The sequence below is a fragment of the Passer domesticus genome, chromosome 2, assembly GCF_036417665.1.
Source record: "Passer domesticus isolate bPasDom1 chromosome 2, bPasDom1.hap1, whole genome shotgun sequence".
Classification (NCBI taxonomy): Eukaryota; Metazoa; Chordata; class Aves; order Passeriformes; family Passeridae; genus Passer; species Passer domesticus.
Genome location: NC_087475.1, coordinates 123318027 through 123341467, shown reverse-complemented (window position 1 = coordinate 123341467; position 23441 = coordinate 123318027). Strand labels below are relative to the sequence as shown.

Sequence of the window (23441 nt, the reverse complement as noted above, 5' to 3'; positions counted from 1 at the left end):
GCAGGGTTCTTTTCAGTTCTTAGGGGAAGGACACATGCAGAAAGGGAAAACCAGGCTTTCCACACAATTCTGAGCACACACAGCCACCCTTGCTGTATTTAGCCTTACCATTGGGCAATAGCCAACTCACTTTGTCTAAGCTCTCCAACTGGGAAAAGGACAGGGCAAAGTTTAATTTGGAAATCCCCACAAGCTTATTTTTGGAGTCATTTTCTTTTATCCCACAGGCAACCCAAAGAACCTGCAATAAGCAGGAATATTTGTTGGGCAAAGAACAGAAGAAACTTGTGTGTTTTGGGGTTGTTTCTAAGACTACATACATAATTTTCATTCTTTCTTAGAGGAGCAAATTACCAGCTAATTAGAGAGGAGAAAAAAGGAAGCGCCTCCTCCACCAGCAGCAAGTTCCATCACCACAGAACTCTCATCTGCCTTTGTCAGTTTTTCATATGCCTACTCAAAGAACTGTGCTTCACTTTGGAGTTATCCTCCTAACACTAAAAACCCTGCAGGGATGGTAACAGTTAACAAAAAACAGTGAATGAGAATGGATGCAGAGTGGCTACTCCTTCCTTACTTTCAAGTGTGGTGATGAAGGGGGTTTTGGCAAATATTTGGCAAGTATTTTGGTCCAGGCTTAGGAGGCAGACATTGGTAACAGAAAAATCCAGTCCTAATCTCAACACACAGCATTCCTTAAAAGCGCATATGTGGTGCTTTTCCTTTGGAGGTGGTAAGGAAAGGAGAGCTGGAGGGAAGGGGAACAGACCAGAACTAGAGTGTCTTGGATTAAATGCTGTGAGGGCATGTATCCTTGTGTCTAGGGATCAACTTTAACACCTAGTGATTTTCAGGTACAACTCATGGTCAGTAGGTCTCTTCAAGCCCAGTACAGAGGTAACCACCAAAGGCAGATGATCACAGTTCCACATGACCATACCTATATCTAGCTGCGATTGCCAAGGCTTGGCTGAAACAACTCCTACCCCCCTTTAAGCCCTCCCTCTGATCCTGCTGCTGTTCCTCACATCAGCCACGGGTGAGGAGGGAGATCTCTTACCCAGAGTATCGTTTTTTAGAGTTGTTCTTTCTGATGACAAGACACACGACAATAGAGATGAGCGATGAGAGACCTGTAACCGTACCGATGGCTATCCCTGCCACGGTGGCAATGGGGAACGCAGGCAGGCTGTCTGCGGAGAGAAGGGAGAAAACATTCAACTCTTCTGCATTCCCTGCTCAACACAAGTGCAAACCACAAATGCCCTTGAGCCTGGATTCCTTCAGAGCAGGAGGCACTAATGTAATACCCAGAAATTACAGCATGCAGCCTAAGTGGCAGTGGCAGCAGGCAGCCAGCAGAGAACATGAACAGAGCACACACCAGGAGTGTTCTTAGTGTCACCGTCCTTCAGGAGAGAGTTCATGTTGAACCAAATGTTTTTACATGTAGGGAATACAAGTGACAATGAGGACAACCCTGTCTCATATTGTATCTGAAGGGGAAAAAAAATAACAGGTTACAGCCATCTGGCAATTCCCAGCGAGGTCAACAGAAAAAGGCAGGCACGCTTGAAAGCAGATTTGGACACAGCACATTGCTAACCCGCTAGGAGTGCTGAATGCTGAGTGTCCTCCAGGGAGCATGCAGCACACAGCAGAGCTCCCACCCAGGATCACTCTTAGCAGTGTTTATACGTGACTCTGGTGTCTCAAAATACAGCCCCGTACATTTTTGTAGACTCATTTTTTTCCCTTCTTCAGTCAGGATCATTTTACAATACCAGGAAAACATGTAGAAGAACACAGTATTGCTTTACTCACGTTTTCCCTAATATTATTTTGGGGGAGAGTAGGCCAAAAAAGAGCAGCCAGAAACAAAAGCCAATCAGAGAATGAGTACAAAATACCTACAAGTCAAAGAATACACAGACTACCATTACAAATGAGAAGCAAAGTCCTTTCCTTCCCCCCACATCATGGTTAACACAAGGAACATCTCAGGCCAGAGGGTTTCTTACAAGACTCCATGCTGCTCTAGCTACTTATACCAAATAGAAGTGAACCAGCAAAAAATCCAACAGGTAAAACCTACACCTATATAGAAAAGTCTGTCTCAGACACCTCCATCTGATCATGACAGAATTGTTGAGGTGGGAGGGATGTCTTGAGATTGGCTAGTCCAACCTCCCTGCTTAAATTAAGCAGGGCCAAGTAGCACAGTTTGCTCAGTACTGTGTCCACTTTGGATTTGACTATCTCCAAGGATGGGAGACTCTTCAGACAACCTAGCTGTCATGGTTTGACAGTGGTCCAACACCAGGTACCCACAAGAGTCACACACTCACCCTCCCCTGCCACAGCTGGGCAAAGCAGGGAAAAGGAAAAAAAAGTTCACAAAGGTTTCATGAGTGAGATAAGGACTGGGAGAAGCATTTCAAGGGCAAAACAGGCTCAACTTCAGTTGCAAAGTGAAATGCATTACTAACTGAATCAGAGGAGGATAATGAGAAGTAAAAGGAGCCCTTAAAACACCTTCTCCTCCCCAGCCCCTCCCTCCTTCCCACCAACAGTACAGGGAGACAGGACATGGGAGGTTTGGTCAGTTTGTCACCAAGGTTTTCTTCTGCTGCTCTGGGAGAGGAATCCTTCCCCCGTGGGGCTGTGGGGTCCCTCCCGTGGGAGACAGCTCTCCATGAACTTCTCCAGAGTGGCTTGACTCCCACAGGCAGCAGCCAAACCACACCTGCTGCAGTGTGAATTCCCCCACAGGCACACAGTCCTCCCAAAACTGCTGTGACATGGGTGTCTTTCCACGGGGTGCCGTCCTCCAAGGACAGGCTCCTCCAGCCTGGGAGCAGGGGCTCCTCTCTACACTGGGTCTTCCACTAGATCACAGCTCCCTCCAGGCATGCACCCACTCTGGCATGGGCACCTCTCTGCATCCCCTGTGGATCTCCATGGGCTGCAGGGGCACAGCTGCCTCACCACAGCCTGCACAGCTATCTTGGCTGTGGCGTCTGGAGCACATCCTTCCCTTCCTTCTCCACTGACCTTGGTGTCACCACGTTGTTTTCCCTCACATATTCTCACCTCCCCCTCTTCTCTGTCTAGGACAAAAAACCCCCATGACCTTGTTTTGATTTTCTTCTTAAATATGTCATCACAGAGGCATTACCAGCCTCTCTCACTGGCCCAGTTTTGGCCAGAAGCATGTCCATCTTCAAAGCCATCAGCCATTGGCTCTGCCAGACATGATGGGAAGCTGCCAGCAGCTTCTTATAGGTGATATCTTCGTGGTTCCCTGCTATATAAAAGCAGGCAGTGCCAAACCATATACTAGTCCAGTGTTCCACCACAGTAAAAATGTGGGGGTTTAAGTGTAGACAGAATTTCCTGTGTTTCAACTTAGGCAGACTGTCTCTTGTCCTGACACTAGGCACTTCTGAAGAGCCTGGCTCAGTCTTCTTTAGGTGCTAGCAATGTACATGAACAGCTGGTGGGAGGATTCTCTGGTCTTTCTTCTCTATTGCAGGCTAGATCACCCCACCTTCTCTTCTGCAGGCCAGACAATCCCAGCTGCCTCCATTTCTCCTCATGGCATAGTCCATTAACCATCTTTGTTGCCCTTTGCTGGACTTGTTCCAGCAGGGACAACAGACCAGCAGCATCCTGAAGCAGGGGCATCATACTGAGAAAACAGGGCTTACATTTAGTCCTGTTCCTTTGGAATTCAGTGGCTTTCAGCACAAGGGTTACCTGACTTCTGGCTGTTTCACTGACCATAACATCATTCAGCCAAACACCAAAGCAGCAGCTTTCCTGACTCTCCAGTGTCATGTATCAGTTAACAGATATGGGAATTCAGAGTCTTAGTAATAAATTAAAAATTAAGATATGAGCACCACAACTTGAAGGAAGACATTCTTGCCAGAACTTTTCAGCAGCCCAGGGATCCACCTGCTATTAAGGAAGAGAGTCCTACAAGTGGTAACATTCAGATATGTTAAGATATGATTGGATTTGAGGCCCATGCAAAAAATGAAGGAATTTGTTTTGAGGCATGTAAGAGCTCCCTAGTTTCGGTGCTTTTTTACCTTTCCAAAACTGTCTGCAAAAACATCAAAAGAGATACGCAGACCTGTTGCTGCCTTTTGCACCAGAAAACACACACATTTTATCAGAGCAAGGAAGCAAGTGACAATCCAAAATCATAGTGCAGAGTATCTGCTGAAAGAATGTGATTAGAACTCTGACCATTTTGTCACTTCTTTGACTTTATGAAGGTTTCTTTGGTTGGTTGAATCTGAGTGATGGACAGCAGTTAGATCCTGTTAGCAAACATTTTTAAGACTGTGTAAAAAAAATGCTGGTTGTTTGCATGTGAAACTAAGAGTCTGGCTTTATCGCTTTTCAGAAAATGGTCCCTATATTTTTCAGCATTTCACAGTTACACAATTTCCTCATAAGCACTTCCAGAGAAGCCAATGACTTCATTATGAAAGACAGTCCCAGCTACAAAACCAAACACCAGCTCTGAAAGCCAATATTGAAGTTAACAACTCAACACAAAACAAAAATCCAGCCATTCAGAGAACACTTTTCGCTGATTATGAAATTCAGAGCAATTTCTATTTCACTGAGAGCAAGTCAGTATCAGTTTTATGAAAGAGGCAGGAAAGTGAAGTTTCCATTGCTCCTAAGTGTAAAGGTTTTCATGCCATTCTATTTTTTTCCCCCATGTATGGTCAGATCAAAGATCAACCACCTCCAGGTAACACAAGCTGTCTTGAACACAGTGTTAAGCAGCTTCCTGTTACAAGCAGGATCAGCCTAATGTAAGAACTTGGAACTCCTATGAATTTCTGTTGTTTGGTCTTTAAATGGTAGCCCTTTCCAGATTCAGATAGTCTATTGAAAAAACCAGTCTTGCTTTTCATCCCTGCCAGTAGAATTGTTCCAACACACTTGATAGAGCTGTTTGTGCAAACATCATGTAGGTACTGTGGTGAAAATCAGCTCGGCTAGTTTGGCAATTTTTAAAAACTAGGCCACCATGGAGCTTATTAAATGTTTAATCCAAAACCTAAAGCTAGCCTGTCATCTATCAGATCATTTAAATGTGCAAAGAATGAATGTGGCTTTGAACAGTTTATAAAACCAGATTCAGAACCATTAGATGCATACATAGTAAAGAACCAATATGCGCCAGTGTCATCATGTATTTATTCCAATTGAAAAAAATGCTCCAGCTCAGCTCAGGATGAGTTACAACATATTAAAAGAGCTTGAAAACCCATTTTCACAGGCTTCCTAAAAATGTGAAGAGAACTGTTGCAGCATTTTCTCCAATGGTGAGAAGTGTTTCAAATACAGGGCTCCATTCAGACTCAGATTCTTGTCCAGATGCCCCAACTATGGGGAAGCCAGCATGCAAGTCTGTTGAAAAATATCAGCTGAATTAGTGTACTGAGGTCAGTCTGTAGTTGTTTAACCTGGGCTAAAATATGAAAAGGCTTTTCCAAGACAGCCTGACTTTGCCAAACCAGCAGCTGCTTTACTGCTTCTTCACAGTGACTATCATTGTGAGAAAATAAACAGATCCTACTTTATACAGGCTTCAAACTTCCAAGAAACAAAGTTCTAAGTGACAGCTGGACCTCCAGAGGTCCTGCTCAACCCAAACTGTTCCAAGAAGAGAAAAATTAGATAGAGACCTTGCCTACATAAGAACATGGAATGACCTCCTGAGCAGGGGTACACACCTGCTCTAGCAGCAGAATCATTCCAATTAGGACACACAGGTATCTTCCCTAACATATTAAAACTAATGGAATAGCAGCATCAGCACTGCCATTTATGAATTCAACATTTATTCCTGTCCTTCCTAAATTATGAATTTGAAAATGCAATTACTGTAACAATCATTTCATTGTAGGAAAAACATGACGTTGTGGCTGACCTCCAGCTGAGGTAGAACAATCAAATGTTTTGGATGATAAAGGCAAATAAAGAGCCAGATTGACAAACTGAATCTTAGTGCTCTTCGACTGTGACAAATGATACCAAATGGTAACCAGAAGCCTCATGTGACAATTGGCAAGTAGCCACTTTGGAGTTTGTAAGAGCCACCATGGATTCTTTAAGAACACCTGAGTAAAAGAGACTGAATGCACATTCAACACAAACACCTTTGCATGGAACACAGTAGCATTTCACCTTCTGGGTGTTTGGACTAGATTTATAGTTTTGCATTCCATTAAATACACCAGAAGGGTTTCAGAAAGAAGAGTCTGCTACTTTTTCTCCTTGCTCACCAGACTTCATAAGTCATTCTAATCCTTGATGCACCATAACGCAGAAATATACTCATAGGATTTCAAAATGAGAAGATGTGTTTTCATTAAGCCTTCAACCAGCTTTTCCTAATAATTGTTTAAACCACAGGGATTGGAGGGTATAGAGGAAAAGGGTATGACATATACTTTTTAAACAGTTGACAGATACTGGTTCCATTATTAGGACCTGGAAGAAGAGAATTAAAAACCAGTTGTTCCCTCGAGGCCTCTCCCCCACCCCCAAGAAAAGTGATTTAGACAAGGAATGGAGGGGAGAAAAAAACAAGTGAGAAGAAAAAATAATCATACAGGGTGAATGAATACCTTTCTCCACAACTCTGACTCGGATTTCTCCTGGTTTGACAACAATGTCAGGTGGGTTCTTGACATCACAAATGTACGTGCCGTTGTCCCGGAACTGCATGTTTGATATCATGATAGAAGCATCTTTCTTGTTAAGATCTCCAGCCCAGGTGATCCTATCTTTAAATGGTATGTCTTTGCCAGGGTATGACTTCCCATTAGAGTAATAGAAAAACTGCAGTCAAGGAAAAGAGGATATAAGAACAATCCAATTAGCAACTCAATTAGCAACTACGGAGCCACCATGCTTCTCCCACTGTTACAGCACTCTCCCAGAGCCAGCTGTGTTACAAACAGCCAGTAGCTGAGGTTTTTCTCCTCCTGCCTCACCACTTCAGTCTGCCTTGTTGCCTCTTGAAAACATAACCATGCTTACATCTCAACCATACCAGGACAAGAGACTGCAAGTTTCAGTTTTCTGTTGGTTTTGATTTGTTTTGCGGTTGGATTGGCTGGGGCTTTTTTCTATTTTGCAAGGGATAGAGTTTTGCAGACAAGGAGGGGGAGAAAAGAAAAAAACCTGGTAACCTGGTGATAATTAAAGGACAAAACAGTTCTGGAACACAGCCATCTGTCTTGAGGCACAGGAAGCCGCCTGCATCCTAACAGAAAAAGGATACCAAGTTTCCCATTTTGTGTTTTGCTGTGTGTTACTTGCAACTAAAGCACGGCTAAATTAACATGCAATACTCTCCCTTCCTTCCACCCCCTCAGAAAATCCCATGACCAATTTAGAGTATATCTAGCTGTTTTCCAGAAACCTTCAGGTAACTAAATATAACTGTTTCCCAGTTTTTAAGTGACTAAGCTGCACATTGGCTCTGCATTCCCTACACATGACCAAAAATCTTTGAAGAATACCTTAGTACAGACTAAGGAGGAACTGAGTATTTTCTAACTATACCTGCCCAAAATTGGAATTTACAGCAGAAGTACATAGACTTCTACAGAACAACTCTGCTTTCAAACACATGGGATACCCTAAGAGAGGCATCAAGGCTGCAGGAGAATACCAAGAGCACATTCTTTCTTAATTGAATATCCTGCAAGACAGCAAGATAAATCTAATCAGGAATCAACCCAAATTCCCTTCAGTTCAGTCTCCAGACAACAATGAAAGAAATTTAGGACAATATTCCAGCTTCCTCTTCCTCCTGCCTTATTTACAAAGCAGTGGCTCTGCCACAGAACAGACTGCCTACAAGACAGTCAGTCATATTTCCATTCAAGTCACCTCCTATCCCTCTTCCTGCCCTTGATCTCAGGTTTGCTATTTCAACACCCTCACTCTGAATATCAGGCCTTATCACTTGGCAGCACAAATCTTGTCCAGATCAGGTATGTGCACATCATGGCCATCTGTCCTGCTGCAGTCAATCTTATTTGTTGTCTACAGATTAACGTAAATTCAATGAAGTATTTCATGTGGTAAAAAGCTGGCAAGCACACAGCCAGCTGTCAACATTTTGGAGGGACTCTGAATCAGTCTGCAGCTTTTCCAGCTGGATTGTAACCTTTAACACAGCAGCCCTGCACTACCACACCCCTGTGCACAGGGGAAGTCATCCCACTAAAATCTAGAAGGCCAGAGGCAGATTCCTCAGCTCTCTAGATGCCCTCACCTGGGGGAGGAGAAATCACAAAGTAAAATATGTCCTGAAACACAAGCTAAATGACTCAATCCATCCCTTGCCTATGGTGGAGTGAGATGAGACTTCTTTGGAACACGTGGTGAGGGAAGGGGACAAGCAGGGGAAGCTCCCAGTCCAGTCAGCTTCACCACATGGCCACAAGATTGCCAGTGTGATTTTAAAGGGACACAGGACCATCCTTGTCAAGAGAAGCATGGGCTTAGCTCAGACATAAACTGGTCATGAGATTGGTCTTGCAAATTCACACCCACCAAGCTATGCAAGGACATGATTTGGAGCTATAAACAAATATCCCCTCTACACCTTCTCCAGACCCTCAAAAGAAACAGGGAATTAACATCAAATTATGCTGGGTCCCTGCTGCTCAAAGAAAATTTGCTTTTCTTTCAGTTGTGCTGATAGCTACATCCAGGTGGAACACCTGAACTGACTTCAACTCCAAAAACAATGCTATGTGCTGAAGCTGTCTGTATTCTTATAACTGAACAGTGATGCAGAAAGGGAATGGCAAAACAGGATATATGGGGAGCGGAAAACACACCAACAGATGGCTTCTCTTCACCCATCCTGTTCAGCACTGGCAGGAAATACACCCTACTTCCCTAACTTCTCCCCAACTCCTGCTTTGGATTCCCAATGGGAAGCACTCCCTCCTCAAAACTAAATATTTATTTCACTGAGAATTCAGAAGCTTGTTCTTCAGAGCTCTACATACTGAGCAAGATGCTCACACGCTGGTTTTGACCATCTCTGCTCTGAGCATTGAAGAGCTCCTAGAGTTTAAATGAGCTCATGTCTGCAGCAGAGGGAAGGAGACAAACACAAACAGGCTGAGCAACCTGCTGTCCCCACATCTTCAAAGGTGTCCCAGAGTTCCTTGTTCAGCTTCCTCTAAATTCTCACTCAGTACAAGGAACAAGAAAGAAGCAGAAGTGTCTGAGGAAGAAGAGGAAGAAGACAGCTATCAACCTACCAAAGCCATTTCTTTGAAGACTTAACATCCAAAGCATCTGAGCCCCCTTGGGCACAACATACAGGAACTGAGCAATGACAACTATTATTTGTCTAAGTTCCTTGCTAGCCTGATTTTTCACTTGTCAAGTAACTATAATATGAGGATGTAACTGCTTACTAATTTGAGCTATTCAATTCTGTTCTGAAACCAGGGAGACTGGTCTTACTTGAAACCCATTCAAACAGAGACTATACAGTACACAAGCAAAATAAACAACATGCACAATACACAATGTAACACTGCAATTACAGTGGCAATTCAAATTCTGTGACTGCTATGTTCAGTCAAATGCAAAAGGATAGAGGATTTACAAGATTCCTAGATGCTCATCTACTTCATACGAACAGCTCCCATGCCAACATCCCTCTTTTAAGACTAACAGAGTAACTAGTGTATTCTGTGGTCACTGCCCACTCCAGTCTTGGCAGAGATCTAGCAGACTGCAATATTTTCATACAACACTAAAAAGGCCCCATAAAATCACAGTGATGGAGATAAGGCACATGAATGAGAGTCCAATCCACATCTGCTTGCTCCTTAGAACCAACTAGAAGACCACAGCTCAACTATGCCAGCCTCCCCTCCCAGGTGTGCTCCCCTCCAGCCATTGCTTACTGAGATACGAGTGGCTGCTCCCTCTGGTTGAAAGCTCCAGGAGACAGATGCTGCACTGCTGATCACTTCTACGGATGTGAATGTGCATGGGAGCTTCGCGTCCGTCCCGTTCTCCACAAACATCTCCTCCGGGGTGTTGACCTCTACTGCTGATACTTGGACTGCATGGGAAAAGCAAAGAGAAGAAAGGAGGAGAACAAGACACATCAGGGCTGCTTTGAGAATGAGGAAGTTCACATCACACTGCCTAGAAGGGCAGAAGAGAAGAGGCATCAATGACTTCTGCATCGGGTGATTGCACAGGCATTGCATTATACCTGCAATCAAACAAGTATGGAGCAGGCCAAGTAGATTCACTTCTCCTTCCTTGCATTATCTGTGACAGGATGTTTTCCACTCACAGATGTTTCCTCTACAACACTTTGTGGAAGTCAATTCTATGGTGCAAAGGATGAGTTTAATACTTTTTCGTACCAGCTGACAGCAGGCATTGTAATAATGAAGCCTCATCAGAGGAACTAACAGCCTGGCCCGGCTATTACTCAGTTTCCTCTCTGGCACATATTTTGTTTCATATCTCCATATTTTCCTAGCTGTAGGTAAAACAAAGGCTCACCTCCAGAAAGCTGAGGAGCAAACTTCTCTCACTCCCAGCTATGCCTTCTACTCCTGCTCTCTGCCATGCTCCCAGGTGTGCATGTGCAAGGCCTCACCAATAATCACTCTGTTACACTTTAGAAGCATGAGAGTACTTTAATTTTTTCTACCTTATGCACAGTAAAAACAGTAAACAGACCACTACCACCCCCCAAATTTAAAGTAATCAATATTGATGTTGTGCTTGTACTGGTAGTTTTCCTAAAAAGTAACATTCATCATGATTTGGAAAATGTGTTGAAGATGTGCTTTATCTGGCACCTTCTAAGCTGCCAGTGCACTACCCCTATCCAGATTTAAGCAACTACATCTCTGCATTCATCCAGATTTATGTAGAAAAACAAAGCATGATCTTGTGACATCACAAGAGAATGTCTGTCAGGGTTCATATCACATCCACGTGAAAGCAAAAATCTTGTCAAGTCAGTGTGGGTGGGTGTACATGTAACATGTGTTCCTGGTACCTCAAATGTAAGTTTTGATTTTTATTAAACCATGGTTTTCAGCATAGAGATGGTAACAGAAATGTACTTCTGTTCATAGGATTCTATGTTTCTGGGCTCCAGTACCTTAAACCCCTGTGTTAGAACAGGAGAAATAACCTTCCTGCTCCATCAGTACCTCAACTGATCTGTTTCTCAGCTTTGAATAAAGTAGCTCAAAGTAGGCAGACCAAACAGATGCAAGTCAAAGACTGTTTGGATAAAAAGAAAGAAAAGAAAAGTCCACCTGTTGCACTTTGGACCTGATTAGCATAAAAGATTTGATAATCAGGATGCCTTGGCAAGAACAAACAGAGCTTTGAAGACTACGGAGAAGATTGAATCAAGACTGGCTGACAAGAAAATTGAATCAACTTCTACAAGCAGGAGATGTTGCAAAATGTGCAAGTTTGTTTATGTGATGATCAACCCAATCACAGTAATTGCAATAACCACAACCAGAAGAAACCACCATTCATTAATTCTGCTGTTCAGAGTCCACACTGTTCACTTCCAAAATTCACTAACTCCTCTGTCCCATCAGGTTATCTCTTAATACTTCAGATTCTCCCGTCATCATTGCTCTCACTTCCAAGAGAAAAAGCACCCCAAGGGGGGGTGGGGACTAGGGATGGTGAATTTTCATCATGAGGTTCTATCAGAGCTTCCTTTCTCTTGTACATACTCTGACTACGGGCCAAAAAATATTCTTTTCTAAAACAACTACCAAATATTTATTTGGAACATACAAAGACTTCTAGCAATCAAATAAATGAACTGAGAGCTGCTGTGTTTTATATATTTTTTCCAGCTAATGGTGTAGAAAAGAAAAATAAAATAAAATAAAATCCATTGTAGTAGGCCCAAACCACAGAACAAACCTCCCTTTCAAGCATAAAATAAGCAAGATGCCCTCAGTATTCGTGTAGGAAGAAAAGAGTCTGCACAGACATTGTCTGCTTGTACATGGTACAGAGAACTCCTTGCCACACACAGGCAGTGGGTAGCACAGATCTGCCTAATCTAAAGAAGTCACTGTTCTCACTAGAACTGTAGTGAAGCAAAAAAAAAAAAAAAAAGGACTTCTCCCTGCTTCTTCCCTAGTCTAGGAAGGAAGGAACTATGTATTCCTGTACAGATATTTCTATCAAGGTATCAAGTTTAATTTTCATCTGTCCTATTGTTGGCTCAATTTAATTTGCTGATTTTCTCCCCTCTGCCTCTTTCACACCTTCAAAATTATTTTTCCTGCTTCTGTTGCATTACAACATGAGACACAAGCTCCTTAAATCATAACCTGACTATTTGGTAGAGAGACCACAAGATTTGTCAGTTGTTCACCCTCAGCCCTCTAATCCCATACTTTTACTGGTATGGTGGCTGTTCTCACTACCTTGAACTCTTTGGCCTCCTCTGTCATAATAAAATCCACATGGATCATCTGCAGCTCTAGCTCTTTTCCTCCTCTTTCCACATTTACCAGGATTACATTCACCTTCCAAGCTCCTACACCTATTTGAATATTCCAGTTGGAGAAAGTTGAATTTTGAGTCATATTTCAGTCACACTTACACACTGCTCTATTCCTCAAGCTTACTCAGCCTTAGTTCCTCTCAAAAGGAAAAAAATGATCACAGGAAACTGTCTGAGAGAAAAGAGTGCTTTAGGAAGGGAAGGTCAGCAAGGTACATAGGGCAAAAATAAATATTTGCTCTTCTCCCATGCATCCTCCTTGATCCCATTACCCTGTCGAACCATCTGTAGCTCCAGTATTTCCTTCTGAACATCTCATCTAGCTTTCAGCTGCTTTTATTCTTTTCAGCAGAAAAATGGTTCTCATTTTCTCACTTATCATTAAAATAATTTGAAAAAACCCCACTTGTGCCTCTTCAGCCATTTCTTTTAAATCTCTAGTGTTGTTCAAGCAGTTTTACTCCAACTACAATAACTTTCTCCAGCTCCATTTCCAACCCCCACACTGCAATTAAAACTCTCCATCTACATCTTCCTTTCCAGACAATCCTCCTGCTCTTGAAATAGGATAAGACACTCATATGCTTACTAACTTACTAACCTTACATACTAATCTTTTTTTATTTGTCCATCACAGATCTTCATTCTTCATCAGTGCTCTCTCTATTCTCAGGTCTCTCTTTCCTTGGTGTCTTGCCTCAGAGATCTCATCTGCAAAACAAGCTCAAGCTCCCGTCTCTGCACTGACTGCTCAGATCTGTGTCTCTGCTCAGGATCTGTCTCCTTATGTTCAAAGAACAGCCTCAGACTGACATCTTTGTCAATGCTAAGTTGTCAGCTCACACTAAATGGGACTAAAGCAGAGCTCAGAGCCCTCCACAACTGCTTTTACCACCATGGACCCACCACGTGTCTCCAACTCAACACCTGGGCAGCACCTCTGACTTTGAACTCTTCCCAGGTCAAGGCAGAGTCTTTCAGAGTTTCCAGTCACCTGTTCAGCTGAAACCGGACTGAAACCTCGAGTTCGTACCTCGGCCTTCATTATTGTCATGTCCTTTTTGCTCTGGACAGACAGACAGTTATTGGTGATGATGAGAGATGGGGAAGACTGACTGGTGATCAAAATCCAAATTTACGGTGGACTAATGTCACAGACATATTTTATGAAAAATCCTTTTGCCAGGATCTTTTCTCCTGAGAAGCTGGGAAGCTTCAGCTTCTCCATGTTTTGTTGTTTTGGAATGTGATTTGGAGAATTGTTTACTCAGCATGTGAAATTGTTTTTACTTGATGACCAATGACAGCCACCTGTGTTGAGGCTGTGAGCAGTCACAAGATTTTATTATCATTCCTTTCCAGCCTTCTGATGGGTTCTTTCTCTCTACTCTTTTTAGTATATAGTTTTAGTATAGCATTTTAATATATTATAATATCATAATATAATAAATCAACCTTCTGAAACATTGAGTCAAGATTCTCATCTCTTCCCTCGTCCTGGGACCCTCAAACACAACCACGACTACATATGCTTATATACTATACTAGGGAGGCTTGTAATGTTTTACTACAATGATTGGGTTGATCACCACATATACATTTTACAACATCTCTTGCTTGCAAAAGTTGATTCAACCTTCCTTCCTGTCAGACAGTCTTGATTCAGTCTTCAGAGCTCTGTTTGTTCTTGCCAAGGCATCCTGATTATCAGATCTCTTATGCTAATCAGGTCCAAAATACTTTCTGTCTGGAGTGCCCCAACAGACAGTAACAGACCAGTACTGACTGCAGTTCCTGGTAACCAAGCTGCTCCAAGGGTGACACCAACAAGAGGTGGACATCACATATGCAGGATCACTGCTTTCTTCCCTGAGGTGGAAATGACACCAAGCACCCATTCCTCTGCCAGTATGAAGAGACTCTTGCCCCCAACCACATTATAGTATTGGTCTCATCCAAAACTTACCAAATCCAAACTGTAGCACCTCCTCTTAACTGATGTCTCACTCAGGCTTGGGAGGATCTGCTCAAAACCTGCAAAATCCTTTCACTTCCTTTGAGCCCTCCCAAAGCATGTGGTAACTGCATCTGTATGAATCCAACAGTGCCCTAACTGCCAGTGCTTGGAGATCTACACCTTTTAAAGCTGAAGTCATCTTTTCCTACTTTTACTTGTACCTCCTGGTTGCTTACACTGGCCTCATAGTGATTTTTTTTTTAAAAATATTTTGGGCAAAAATTGTTGTTATTCTACATTTTTAATGTAGAAATATGGTTGACCATTTGGTTTGGTAGCACATCACAAAGAAATCTTTCTGTGCACTGGAGTTTTACACTAACACACACGTAGATAATTAAAACTTCTTTGCAGACCACTGTTTCTACTGAGATCTTGGATCCAATGAAAATGTTCTGTTAATTAAAACTGTGAACACACCAAAATAAACTCAATTCCCCTGGATTCAACTCAATTTGATCACTAGGAGACCTAACAAACCAAGAACACAAACAGCTAACACTAATCACAGCCATCTTATTTCCACCAGCACAAACACAGCCCACATGGAAACTTTCCTCACACTGCTAAATACTGGATGCTTATGGCTGCTACCATTCCCATCCTACTCCAGGAAGAGCATTGCTCCTCTCTTCTTGAAATGGCTAATCACCAGTTTATTAATTAATACAAGCAACTTGCTTTGCTTATCTTAAAGACACCTAGTAGTTCAGCCATGTATACAATTTGTAAATGAAGTCGCTTATGAATGCAAGGTCTTGACAAAAGGACAGAAAATTCAGTGTTTCATTATCTTCACTCTGGTCTCCTCAGCAGGCCAGAAGTTTCATCAGGAGGATGTGGTTTTTTTCTAATGACTAAGGGTCTAATGTCACAAAAACAATATACACTTGAGAATCGGTGCTTTCATTAACAAATACTCTTACTCAATGTCAAGTGTCTTGTGAAACATCTCCTGTTGACAGCATTCTCAGCTAGCATTGCATGGCATTTAGTCCTTTCTCCCACAAAGCAGTACGACCGGCATGAAACAACAGCAACCAGACCCCTACAAAACATCCCAGAAAGCCAGAACTAAGTTACAGTTCCTCAACTGTAAACACTGGCACTTATGTCCACAGACACCATTTCTTCACTGTGGATAAAATACCTGGTGGAGAAACCTTGGCTTTCCTGCCTCAACAGACAGTAGACATGCCAAAATTGCTCCTGTGAAGCTGCACAAGATCTGTTAAAGCACCCAGATGCTGGACAGAATTTATACACACAGAGTTCCTTCACATCATTTAGCCCTAACACAGAAGTAGAACCCATGCCAGCAGTTCCACCCAGGAGCAAACCATGGTGTACTTCATAAGGACAACAACACACAGGTATTAAGAAGCCACACGTGTCCAACCCCTCCTCATGGAGGCTGTCCTTGCAGCCCCCCGGCACCAAGACCCTGATGTCTGCACTCCATACATTTACACAGGACACAAAGCAACACCAGCTACAGAAACCATGACTAGACAAGAATCATGCCAACCAATCCTGACATCTAAGTTTCAAAGCAGTGAAAATTAAATTCCATTGCCTCAAAAGAGGAAAAAAAAAAGAGTTAAATTTCACTCTCAAATGCCAATTCACCAGAACAGCTTTTAGCTGCTGCCACAGCATCTCCCCAGGTTGCCAATCTTGTCAAGTAACCCAGGCTGCTGGAGGAAAGAGAGCTTCCTGTCTGCAGTACCACAGCCGGTCCTGCAGCACCCTGCAGCTCCAGGAATGAGCAAGCACAGCTGTGACACCCAGCCCATGAACACCTACCACCTCCTGTCACCATGCTGCTGGAAACCTTCATCCCCCAAGCAGAGACAAGCATCTGCTAACACAACATTCGCTTTCTCCTGGCCTCTTTGCACATTCAGCTAAGCTCTGCCTGACTCAACAATGAGGGAAAAAATAGCATCTTGTCACTCCAAGTGAAAGGAAAGCAGTTTCACTGAGAAGTCTTGAGTAGGCTGTGGCTAAGCTGTCAAAGCAGACAATAACATCCATGCATCTCAGCCCTCCATACCTCCATGCACCTACTCCGACAGGACTTAAAAAGACAAGTCTCCAGAGTCACCAAACTTTGGTACTTCCTTCTCCTCCCACACCTCAGGGTCAGCTTTTGGCCTGTTCTCCTCCATATGATGCAGAACTGCTCATTGTTCTGCCAAGGAGCAGCAAAAAGAACTGTGCTGAGATTTACTTTCAAAGCCCATGCTTTAACCAGAAATTAAGAACAAGTATGAGAAACAGCAAAAAATGCCTGAGCTCCCTTGCCAGACAGGCAACAGATTTCTTGTTCAGTCCTGAGGAAATAATTTCACTGCTGTATTACTCCCTCATCTCATAAAACAGAGATGCTTGTAAAGGTGCTCAGAACTACAAACAAGCAGTGTAGCTGCACATCTTCATGCTCCTATTACAGCATCAGTCATATGTCAGGTTTGGGCAGATACTTAGTCTTGAGGCAAGTAACTTCTACTTACTTCCAGTACTTCTCCCTGGGGATCACAAAGCAACACTTCACTGCCTATGCTGCAGGCTGGGACACCGACCAGGACCAGCAGCTCAGGTACTTTCCAAACCACACATCACATTTTTCTGCTCAACAGCCCTGAAGTGGTTTTCCTTCCATGCCCAAGTAAGTTTACAAGTGCTCAAATCCAAGTAAACAGTTCTTGTTGACAAAGCCAAACCAAAAGAGTGGAAGAACCCAAAGGTGGCAAGTTAAATAAAGCTGTTCAAAGGGCAAAGAGTAACTGGAACAGCTGATGGCAACTGCTCCACCTCCAATCTTGCAATATCAACAGAGTCACTAACAAACATGGCACATTATTTTCTGGGCACAAGGAAAGATGCCAGAAAATGGGAACACAGATTACAGAAAGACAGAAAAGTCTCCTTGAAATACACCAGATTTTTCCCCACAAATAGGGAATGAAGCTTACTTAATTAAAGATCTGAGAGAAGCTGGGTAAACATCTCAACACATGGCAGGGAGAATAAAAAAAGCATCTCACCATCACAAGCATTTCCTAAAATTGCTATAGTAATCCACTAAAACTGTCACAACTACTAAGGAAATGAGAGTATTAAGGATCAGAAGTTGTAGACTAAAAAACCACAACTAAACAACAGCAAAACCCAAATCCATGGAGTGGACAGTAGAGACTGACATATTGCTGGCTGGAGCAAAATCTTCCCTCCAGGCTTTTTTATTTTATTGGTTATTAATACTATCTCAAGTGAAACTGTGTTAAAAACACCAGTCATGTTGCCAACTGTTGATGGCATGCAGCATCTTTTTCACAAAATCCATCATTAGCAGCATGGGAACTAGCAATTTCCAAAACAAACTAGGCAGCAGAATTTAGGATGTGGATACACCAATTTCATGAGGACATACAGTGCAAAGCCTACATATCAGACAAAGGAAGCTGCCCTTTTCCTGACCCTTCTACAGTAATCAATCCACAAAGCTGCAACCAACTCAGTCTATACACACCAAGAAACATCTGCAAAAGCTCCTTTGAACCACCCAAGGTATCAGTAGCATTCCATGAACACTCACTCCCACCTGTCATCATTCCTGAACCAGAATCATGTCCATCTCTTGCCAAGTATTGGTATTTCCACCAGCCTGAAAGGTGAGCACAGGATTTTTTCTCCTGTATACAGACTCAATTAAAACCTGTTAAATAAAATCCTGCCATTTAACTGAGCAAGAAGATAAATGAAATTACATCATTGAAGTGATCACCCTCCTCAGCTGACAGGGTATTCATGCAGCCAATCTGTTCTGGTGCGACAAGAGGCTTCCTTCAGCAGTTCAAGCCAATCAGCCCTGGGAAGACCAGATTCCTTACTGATCCATGGACTGCTGAACACCTGCAGCCAGCTCTGGCACCAAGCTTGCAGCAATCTCACACTTACTCGCTAACTGAACTGCTGAGCAAACTCGTAACCAGCTGTAACCTGCAGCAGCACAACCACAAAACCAAAAGGAAAAGCCCATGCTAAATATTTCAAAGCATTGTTCCACAAGAATTTGTCAGTGGTGGTGCCAATTTAAATAGCTCACATGCACATTCAGAACGAGATGAATCTGATCAGGAACTATCTGTGTTCAAAACAGCCCTTTCACCATTGTTTTCTTTCAAACCAAACCAACACCCTAGCCCAGTCCACTGTATACTGTTTTGTACAGCTGAGGAGGGTTAGGAAGCACCAAGTAGGAGCTTATTCAGCTGTTTTTTTCTCAGGAACACTTCTTTTGTGAAAAATTTATGGCCTTCCTTGTAGCACAGTACATCACTTTCCCAGTTTACACGTGTGGTGATTTCTAGAGCCATCCCTTGGATTGGAGCAGCACCTTCCATCAAGCCAGATCCTGCCAGACCTTGATCTGAGCACCTCAAGACAGAGAAACCAGTCAGATTTCCAAACTCCTGCTGCACGTACAGCTTTATGGAATTTATTACCAAGTGGGAGCCCTTTCACTGCACACATTACAAAAACAAGTTACTGAATAACAGGTGGCTTGCAGCCAACTGTAAACGCCTCCAGCAATGGCCATTTCACTCACCGGGAGATGACCTGCCCTGATTTACCTCCACCTCATGAACTGAAAGTGCCACCAACCACAGACAACTGCTACACTGCCCAGAGCCTCCCTTAAGGATCAGAATCTCAATTTGCTTTGAAACGCTGAAGGTAGGGCACTTTAAGCCAAAACCTAGCAGCAGCACCGAGTGGAAAGCACCAGCTCAACAGATACATAAAAATGCAGGAGCTGAAAGGCACAACAGCCAAAAGGAACATGCAAGGACTGTGAGCTAACCCCAGCAGGCAGCTCAGCCCTGCACAGCCCCTTGCTCACACCCCCAGTGCGACTGGGGAGAGAAATGGAAGTTTAACAATGAAGAAAACTCAAGGGTTGAGATTAAAACAGTTTAACAGGGAAAGCACAAACCATCATCCACAGCTTCCATCAGCAGGCAGGTGTTCACCAACTCCAGGAAAGAAGGGCTCTGTCAGGCATAACAGTGACTTGGAAGACAAATACAGTAATTCCAAACAGCTCCTTCCTCCTCCTTTTCCCAGCTTTCACTGCTGACTATGACTTCTGTGGTGCCCTCCCAACTCGTCATGCACCCCCAGCCCATCTGCTGTCAGGGAGGGGTGACAAACAAAAAAGGCCTGTAAGCCAATGCAAAACAAGCAACCAGTGCAAAACATTGTTAAATTAATTGTCCCAGATTAGTACCAATACATTTACTTGATAAAAACATTTTCAATTTTTTTTTCAAAAAAAGCTCATTCAGGACAAGAAACAGAATAGCCCTTTAAAGATAAAAGAGACTTTGAGGAAAAACTTTCTTTCAACCTGCTCAGCAAAAAACACTGATGTTAACCCTGCCTTAGGACGCATTGCCACATCTTCTGTGCTATGGGTACTGCTTACTGCTAAACACTAATCTAAGTAAACACTTGCTTTTTCACATGACTGCTGTCAGAGATAACAGTGAATCACTGCAGTTAGTTCCCCAAGTCTCTCTGCTGACAAGAAAGCCAGTTTAAAACTTCTTGTCCTCCCCTGGCACAGCCTTCTCTTACACAAGATATTCATATCCTCTCCATTGTGCTAATCACTTCTTGTGGGGTGCCACTAACCCAGACCACTAAAATAATACACAAAAGCAAACCACACACAACAAAACAAAAAAGAGAAAAGCATATATGCCATAAGGATGTTAATGTTTTCACACACAGAGCTCCCAGCTTTCTGATGTATTCCCAGGATATCCTGAGTTAGCATTCAATAGTTAAAAAAAAATGTATTTTCTTGCATACCAGGCTGTTTATTTTGTTAATTACATACAGGCAGTAGAAAGGGCAGTGTATGCCATGCATGATCAAACCACATCATACCACACTACACTTGGAGAACTCCCACTACAGGTGCTAATAATAAGCTTTGGATAAATGACCTGATGATGTTCTACATGGCACTTCTCCAGAAAAACAGTACGTCTTTAGAAACTACTCAGACTAAAATCTTTCAAGACAAACAGCACAGGACAATACCAGGTTTCATTTTTTTGGTCTTCCATCTCAACTCTGTATGGGACACAGGATATCCAGCACTAGTCAGGACAAGATGGGTCCACAGACAGGCAGTGGAATTGCTGTTTAATACAATTAATTTTAATTCAGATAACAAGCAACACAGCTATGCATGCTATTAAGTAATTGTCAGAGACTGAGACTTGGATGGCTGGGGCCAAGAAGCATCTGTCCCTCTTACTTCATTTTATCACCAAAACATTAAGGTACAGACTTTTCAACATATTCAAGAACTTTTTGCTCTTCTGCAGGCAAGGTGAGCTGAAAGTTTATCCAATCCAGCTTTTGCCTTTGCAGAACCCACTGAGCAGAGCAGGCAAGGCAGCGTTCCCACCTGCAGCATCAGTGGGCTGAGCTTAAAAGGACTAACAGCTTCTGACGGGGGTGACTACAGGAATTCTGACTAAACCTGGCACAGGCACGAAGTGAGCATTGCAACCCTTTCTTACACTGTCATTTTCAGGAAACATTTCAAGCGGCAACTGAAACGGGCTGGTGAGCTCAAAGCAGTAACAGGCACTTGAGCTATTTAACATCTCAATTCTCTGCTTGTTACTGACCCATGTGTGTGTGCCCACGTGCACTTGTATGAGCGCGTATAAAAGGGGCAGTAGGAGAAAATTAATTTCAAAAATGATCAAGCTTTGTTGGTATCAAAAAGAATAATTAAAAAATATCATAATTATTCTTTCCACTAATAGCTAGACATTTTTTGAGACTACCAGAAGTAACCAGGCACCACCCTCATGTCAAACACAGGCAGGATACCACTTTAAGTCATAATTACATGGCTTACAAATGCACAATTGCAAAATACTCCATTATCTTGATACTCTTGGCTGGTTGTTCCAGGCCCACTCATGCACAGAAGAGATTATACCTAGATTTACTACTTATGCTACAAAATGTCCCCAGAATCACAGACAGCACATTTGACAATGATCCTTCACTCTCACAAGTAAATGAAGCAATGGGGTTTTCAGATGACTGAGCATAAAGAAGACCCACACATGCAGGGGCACATATGAAAATCAGCCTAGAACTGTGTTATCTGTGCTTAGCTGTGAAGCAACCGGGCTTGGCAGAGCAGGCTGTGCTGTTTAATGGGGCCTGCACAGCACAGCACCCTAAGCAATATTTCTGTCTCAGGTTGTCTGCAGGTTGCTGGCCACAGGAGCAGACCTGCCACGGAGCACATGAAGAGGCAGAAGAGCAGGCACGAGGCACGGCAGCCACGTGTGCAGCACATCGCCCAGCCACACACCACACCTGAGCCAGGGAGCAGCACAGCCCTCTGCAAACACCACTCCTGCCCTCGCCAAAAAAGGCAGGTTTTGATTTCCAAACCTCTCACGAGGGGAAAATGCAGCATGAGGAAAGGGAATGGGACAAGGGCCCTTGAAAAACCATAAGGAGCCTGAATGACACAGGCAAGAAGAAATGCACAGCACTGATTACCTAGGACGCCTTAGCAACCCAAACTCAGGGAAAGGTCAACTTTTCCTTCTCAGACTCCTTTGGGTATGCAGAAGAGGTGAAGAGCCTGCACTCTGATCACTTATTCCCATGGAAAGATGTAAACCTTGCTTTTCACAGCAGACAGGAGGAGTAAGGATGTGCAAGAGAGAAGAAGCCAACATGGGAATAAATTCAGACCTTCTACAATGATCTACTACTCCCACCTACCTACAGCATTACTGTAGCTGTACCTTTTGTTGTGGTCAGGGGAAATATTCTTCCTTCTTCTCTTGCCTCCATATGTATTTCCAAAGATCTCAGTTTTACCATAATATATGCATATTTCACATCTACCTACTTAATCCTAAATACTAAGTCTGTCTCTGAAGATGCACAGGAATTGCCTTAGCAATCTCTACTTCTTTATTGCAAAATGCACTCATCTTAAACAAATGCAAACAATGCCCTTCGGGAACAGATTTAGGAAGAGGAATAATAATAGGAATTAGATATTAGGAGGAAGTTCTTCGCTGTGAGGGCAAGGAAGCACTGGAACAGGTTCACCAGAGAACTTGTGGATGCTCCATCCTTGGGACTGTTCAAGGTCAGGATGGATGGGGCCCTGAGCAATCTGGTTTAGTGGACAATGTCCCTACCCATGGCAGTGGGATGGGAACAAGATTATCTTTAAGATTTGTTCCAACGCAAACCATTCTAGAATTTTATGAAATAAATTTGAAGTTCCTTACCACTCAGCACAGTTTCTTAATAAACCTCTTCCCAGACAGACTTACGGTTTTGCACAGTTTTCCGGACACGTGAACTGAGGAGGCATCAGGTTTCTTAATGTCTCCTACTGAGGTACTTCACAAAGTTTTACCCACTCAGCAAGTACTGCCAACCCAAAACATCCATCACTGGATATCTGGAGTGTATAATACTGGGTATTCCCTCACTGTCCATGCCCAGCATCTACACACAGCAAGCTGGCATGGGACATGCATGTAACTTGTTGACTCCAAGTGATGCATGGAACCCTCTGAAAACATAAGCCACAGTGGAGTTCAGCATCACTCTTGCCATTCCTACCGCTCCATAGCCTCGTACTCCTCACTGGAAATATTCCAGAACCATCTGGATGCAATCCTGTGCCATGTGCTCTGAGATGACCCTGCCCCACAGGGAGGCTGGACCAGAGGACCCCACTGTGGTCCC

At 43.2% G+C, this 23441-nt stretch overlaps 1 protein-coding gene across 6 annotated transcripts in view; it reads right to left on the bottom strand.

Moving 5' to 3' along the window:
* The window catches only part of MPZL1 (myelin protein zero like 1), a 47626-nt gene that overhangs the window by 19998 nt on the left and 4187 nt on the right, over positions 1–23441 (bottom strand). For 3 of the 6 annotated variants that reach the window (XR_010357074.1, XR_010357072.1, XR_010357073.1), the window contains exons 1-3: positions 9984–10475; positions 6663–6876; positions 1061–1193 (exon numbers count right to left, since the gene is read on the bottom strand). Coding sequence is in view for 3 of the 6 variants with exons in the window: in XM_064411078.1 (XP_064267148.1) it covers positions 1061–1193; positions 6663–6876; positions 9984–10144 (508 nt within the window). In the remaining 3 variants the exon portion in view is untranslated. Of the gene's footprint in view, positions 1–1060; positions 1194–6662; positions 6877–9983; positions 10476–23441 lie in introns of those variants that run through there. The other 3 variants (XM_064411078.1, XM_064411079.1, XM_064411077.1) reach the window with 1 other exon arrangement.